This window comes from Branchiostoma floridae, chromosome 8 (genome assembly GCF_000003815.2).
Source record: "Branchiostoma floridae strain S238N-H82 chromosome 8, Bfl_VNyyK, whole genome shotgun sequence".
Lineage (NCBI taxonomy): Eukaryota > Metazoa > Chordata > Leptocardii > Amphioxiformes > Branchiostomatidae > Branchiostoma > Branchiostoma floridae.
In genome coordinates, this window is record NC_049986.1 from 4,579,121 (window position 1) to 4,585,445 (window position 6,325).

Below are 6,325 nucleotides of genomic sequence, written 5' to 3' on the forward strand. Positions count from 1 at the left end.
TCTTCGGTGCTTAGGCCAGTCCATGTCTTAATGTTGTCCAGCCACATCTTCCTTGGCCTACCTCGTTTCTTCCCTCCTGCTACTGTGCCTAATGTAGTAATGAGGGGGTTGTGCCGGCATATGTGGCCAAACCAGTTCAGCTTCCGACGCTTGACCGTGGACAGGAGTGGTTCTTGCTTGCCACATGCTGCCTATGCCTTTTAAATTCCTGGATACTTTTTTAGTATACTTCTAGGAATGTTTGCATCACAAGATGGAAAAAGATCACAAATCTGACTTCTACCAAGAACACAGATGAACGTGTGTCGTGATTGTTTTTCCCAGTGAAGTTGAGGATTTAGAGCGTGGCCATGCTGTGCTGTTTGACCTGGTGGAGAGGCAGGGGATCCCGGTGTTCGATGACATACCAACTGCTGTGCACTGTGCAGCCAAGGTGCTGCGTATGGGCATCAGTGTGCAGGACCTTAGTAAAAGAGATGGAGCGCAGTGTGTGAAAAATGCACACATCTCTGTTGGGGAATCTTTAATGTGAGTATAATTATGTCTTCTACAATCGTATGATAGCTTAATTTACATAAAGATGATCAATGGCTTCTTATAGATATGGCGTGATGATGTTGTTTTGTTTCCTGTAAATTATAGTTAATATATAGAACATGATTGGAATGTTATTAGTAATAATACACAACCTAGTCTCATAAATACCATAATGTTGTTTATATCAATGTAAATAATGTATTGGACGCGGTTTAAACTTTGAAAAGGTATTGCTAAGTAATAATGTTGATAATTTTGATACACATTACATGTACATGCACCTGAGTGTACAAAGACAAAATATCTTGCATTTTGGTCAGGCAGATAGTTGAAAGATTTTTTAAAACTTGGTACAGATCAATCAAATGATGTCTCACAGTCACACTTCCTACCTCCAGGGTAGAATAACTTAATTAGGTTGTCTTAAACAGACTGTCTTATTCTCTTTCTTCTACAAGATTGATTAAAGAGGCATTTGATGGAGTCAACACAAAGAAGACTGGAAATATTGACATGAATGACGTAAGACTTAAATGTTTTCCTTTTTTTTTAGTCCACCCAACTGTCATTGTCTTCTCCCTATGAACGATATGTTACTCTCTTCAATTTTACAGAATAATGTAACTGTAACAGTTGCTGTAAAGTGCCTTACATGTATGCTTTCAGATTACAGGAGTGGCAATGCAATATAACAGTTACTGTGTCTCATCTTACTCAGGTATGTCTCACATACAAAGCACTAACTGGAAAGGACCTGACTGTTGCAGAAGTAAAAGACATCTGCAATGTTAGTTCCTCCAGAAAGGAGGAGCTGACTTTTAATTTTCAAGAACTTTGCTGCATAGTTGATGAGTTCAAATCTAAGGTAGGTAATTATCATTCTGTAAGTTATTGTTTTGAGTTACAAGCCAACAGTTCTAGGGGTGGGTACTGGTCCAAAACCATAGTTTCTTGTTGAAAACCAGCCCAATAAAACCGGACCTGAACCAAATCAGTGAACCAGATTTTGGACCAGTTAGAAAATGTTATAGGGCATATTTTAGGGCTACTAGTCCAAGAAAATAACAAGAGCAAAACAGAGACTGTGGAATTTATAGACATTTCTACCAAGTTTCTACAGTCAAATGCATTTTGCCTTGTTTACATAAACATTTTTATACGCCAGATACTCCACCAAGCAGATTTCTTTGTAGAAAAAAGGACATGTCCATTGTTTTGAGTAACATATTCACATTCAAGTTTTCACAGACAATCAGGTCCAGGTTCAGACCCGGACCTGAACCGGAATTTTCTGTACGTAGTCTGCTCAGAATTTTAAGTAAAACACAGCCATGTCTTCTATAGTCAAACAGTTCTGTCTTGAAACCATGCCAGATAATTACTCCGTTTGGAGTAGGGTATTTAGTGCAGGCAGCAAAATGAAAAAAACAAACACTTGCAGACAGATAAGCAAACAAAAATCATTTATATTAATTTCTCCTTCAGTTTGAAATGATTAACACATCTGCAGTCCTGAGCGTACATGTTTATCCATATCAAGTAATGTTGTCTTTTGCCATGATGAGTTACATTAAAGTTTTTCTCCTATTTGTTGCAGACACATTACAGCATGGGGGATTTCTTCTCCTTCATTTTCAATGGGCTATATACACTTTTTGGTAAGTATGCAAAATTATTCTTAAATCTTGAGAACATACTTGAATGTATAGTTAAAGTTAAAGTTGCCCGTACATCAGTAACAGATGCGTAGGGGTGGCGCCCATCTCCATTTCTGTAGCCCTTGGGCCACACATGTGCAAGTCACTACAGCAGGGGGCTGGTCCGCTGGTAGTGATGTGTGTTTAACTTCCATACTCTTCCTCATTAGTGCTGAGTGCTAAGCAGAGAAAGCAGCATGTACCATTTTTAAAGTCTTTGGTATGACTCGGCCGGGGATCGAACTCACGACCTACCGAATGCAAGGCGAACACTCTAACCACTAGGCCATTGCACCGGTTTATGTATATTGTAATGTATAGTGTTTATGCAAAATAAGCAAAACGTAAAAATGGGAGAAGTTTAACAATTACAAACTTGTATGAGTCAGTGTATGTTCACAGCACGTCATTGACCAAACTGATATGTTTTCACATCATTAGGCTGGATGCAGTATAGAAAAGCAGAGCAGGTTATCATGGAAGACTTGACGATAAGGCGGGACGTCTTCTTGGGCGGCAGTTGTGCAAACACAACATGGAGGGAGCAGATTGCCATTCCATTGTTAAGGTACTCGTCTCCCCTTGATTTCATTTCCTTTGCAGCATTGTGAATCATGTTTATCAAAAATAGTATTGTGATATACAAAGAATAATTTTTCTAGGTTTTCTTAGCTTGTGGATAGATTTTCGCCAATACTAGTTCACTTTTATCCATCAGCCTTTTAATCTGTCATCTGTCATCTTCTAATCTGTCATCAATCTTTCGGACAATTTCATTTCAGTTTTCAGATTCATCATATTGCTTCTGTCCAGTCAACTTCTAGAAATGCTTCAAGTTGTGAAATGTTTTACATTGATTTCTATTTTTTTCAGGAAACATGGCATAACGTATTTCAACCCACATCTTCCGGTGTGGAATTTACGTTATCTGCCTCTTGAGAACGAAGCCAAGGCCAACTGTACAGTTTTCCTGGCTGTCATCACAGGAGAGACAAGAGGTCTAGCTTCTATGATAGAGGTATGTTAAATCTTGTTTATAATACTGGTGATACTTTATATAAAACATAGGACTTTAATTTGTAACAGTTACTTGTAGGGATAGGTTACTGTGGGTACTGGTACCGGTAAAGAAAATTCAGGTCCAGGTTCAGGTCCAGAGGATCAGGTACAGGTCTGGACCTGAACCTGGACCTGATTGTCTGTAAAGACTTTTGAATTGGCGATACTCAAAAAAAGTGGTCCATTTCGCTTCAAAGGAATGTGTTTGGTGGAATATCTTACTCAAACTGGAAGTAAAAATGCTATCTGGATGACTGTGCAGAAGTCTTACTGCCTCTGTACAGTACTTTTCACTATAGAAACGTGATTGAAATGACTTTACTCTGATTTTTACTTAATCATTTCTTCAGACGGCAAACTCCAAGATGTGTAAACACCTGCTGATATAATGTGTTCATTTTCTAATTGGTCCAAAATCCAGTCCACAGATTTTATCGGATCCAGTTTTTTGGACCGGCCCAAAAAGAAAAATTGGTTTTGTACTGGTGCAATGTATCGGTCCCCACCCCTATCCCTGTAGAATGTACTAGACTATTAGTATAGACCATAGACTAACTTTGTTTATCTATTTATTTCTGTTCATAACAAATGAAATGTTCCCAGGTTTGAGAAATGATGACACTCAATGACATGACAAAATCTGTTTCAGATTGCATTCTTTATTGGTCAGGATCGAGACCTTGTTCTTTCTCTGGAGGACATACAGGATGGAACTGTGATCAATGGCCACAAGGTAAAAGTAACTGGTTAAACTAATCTGCACTTTATTTGCTAGTACAGTACTGTTACAGTTAGAAGCTTATCATCGTCCTCCTCATCACAAGCTAACAAACTTTATTCTCCAGAGCTGCATGAAGTACTGCATACCAAAAACTCGAGACCATGAGTAAATTTTTGGTCTCACTCAATTCCAGTGTGACTTTTAGACACAATCTACACAATGTCATTTAGGTACAGTTACATGTACTTATGATCAGATGTTATGCCAAGCAAATTGCTAAACTACAACTACAACAGGGATGCTAGTGTTACCAAAATGAAAATAGATCTGCAGTGGACATCACTTGAAGACAGAAGAAAAATGTCCAGACTTTGCATGATGTACAAAATGACTAATAAACTGGTGGACGTACCGACTGATAAGTATCTAATACCAGCTCAAAAAAGAACAAGGAACATCCATGTAAGTGACTTCAAGTATAAGAGTTACCAACCTAGGATTGATGTGTTCAAAAATTCCTATTTTCCCAGAACTATCGTAGAGAGGAATTTGCTATCACCAAGCACAGTAGGGGCATCATCTCTGGATAGCTTTAAAGAACACTTGCAGATAGATGTGCAAAAGTTAGGTGTGACGGGTCCTTCGGTGTAATATAACCAGCTGCTGTCGCGCCGCGTGCCTGCAAGCTCTTGTGTTATGCCGAAGGGCGGTTATACCGGCTATATAGATACAGATACAGAAACTGATGCTTGGGGAGCCAGACCGCTTTGGGACTTTAAGTAGGGTTACATAGATAACAAATTAAATGGGATTGCGTACATATGGCCTCCTTCGGTCAATACTGACCATGGTAAAATCCTAGTTGATATCAGCCCTACAGCATCGACTGTGGTTTAACAGTCTTATACGAGAATGACAGTCACTGCCAAATAGGGCACATGCGTCAACTGACTCAGGTCTGTTGCAGTGTTCTGTTATGCATTTGTTTGTCATAGGCTTTATGGTTTTATTCTCTGTGTAAATGCATTTACGACATCCTGTCCAGGTGACCAATCAGGAGCTACAGGACTACTCTCGTGGGCGTGTCTACCTGGCAGACGCCGCAAACTGTCATGGGATTCCTGTGTTCACGGAAATCACTGAGGCTGTGGAATGTGCAATCAAGAAAGTTCACAAGCTTTCTGTTGACAGCTAGCTGCTCAAATATGGGACCGGTCCCAACACTTATGGATTTAAAGTCACCATGTCCTAGACACCCTGATCTGATGTATTTGCAAGAAGCAACGAAATAGCCATTAATCATGATCATATCTGACCATTGATATGGTGAGGTATTGACCATGAGTATCTGCTTGTGTCTGTATAATGCCATCTAACACAATGCCGTATGTTCTTGATTAAAGTACGCTTCCAAATGATATGCACCTCTAATTCGGCAGAGGTCACAGACAACATTGAAGGACTGAAATAAGTAATGGAAAAACTCAAATAAAGTATGTGCACCTTCTCTACCAATCTTGAACATATTTTGAACAGCATTAATTCAAATTTATGGTGTTTTATTCTCTTTCTACAGCAAAAATCAAGGACAATGTCATCTTGCTTAAATTTGTAAAAAAAAATTGCTGCATGCTGGCATTGTCTCTACAAACGTGTCTACCACAAATTACAAATGGAATTACTCAGTCAGAGTTCATTAAAACAAATTGAATGACAAAATTGTAGCTTTGCATACTTCCTAGAACAGTTACTGTAGCTCCACCTTGCTCTATTTGAGGTCCTTTTCCCATTTATTTGCATAATAAACTCATGTAAAGTATGCACCCCGGCTTTGGCAACAACTTGCAACACCTTTTGGAGTTTGAAAAGTGTCAAAAGTGAGTACTTTATTCAAGAATATACCATGACAAATTGTCAGTAAAGCAGCTGTAGTTGTGTTTGCAGGGATGCATTAGAGAAACTTTAGAGGAAAACTTATTGGAGCTGCAGAGTATTCAACATCATTTCAGCAGCAGAAGACAATGACAGTAAACTTCTAGTAACAGACTGAGTATACATTGACACCCCAGGTCTAGGGATAATATCTTAATAACTTGTAGATGTAGGTTATAACTAATCCAGTCTGTCCCAGCTGCTCTAGCTATATAAGGGAAAATAGCCTCATTGTAAGAATGCTAATGTATGTACCAAACAATGTTACGAGGGGCGTGCAATAAGTAATGGTCCTGACCCATTTCCCATAGCAGGAGATTAATGAAACTTGGCACAGTTATTAGTCTTTCTCTTCATAGGAATCACCCAGAGTTATGCA

At 38.9% G+C, this 6,325-nt stretch overlaps 1 protein-coding gene across 1 annotated transcript in view; it reads left to right on the forward strand.

Annotated features, from left to right (window-relative positions):
- LOC118420934 overlaps positions 1–5,688 on the forward strand; it is a 21,341-nt gene extending 15,653 nt beyond the window's left edge. Inside the window, exons 11-18 of the mRNA XM_035828027.1 lie at positions 325–528; positions 996–1,059; positions 1,256–1,402; positions 2,135–2,195; positions 2,676–2,802; positions 3,108–3,252; positions 3,943–4,026; positions 5,060–5,688. Coding sequence (XP_035683920.1) covers positions 325–528; positions 996–1,059; positions 1,256–1,402; positions 2,135–2,195; positions 2,676–2,802; positions 3,108–3,252; positions 3,943–4,026; positions 5,060–5,209 — 982 coding nt within the window. The 3' untranslated portion in view covers positions 5,210–5,688. The remainder of the gene's footprint in view (positions 1–324; positions 529–995; positions 1,060–1,255; positions 1,403–2,134; positions 2,196–2,675; positions 2,803–3,107; positions 3,253–3,942; positions 4,027–5,059) is intronic.
- The last annotated feature ends 637 nt before the right edge of the window (positions 5,689–6,325 follow it).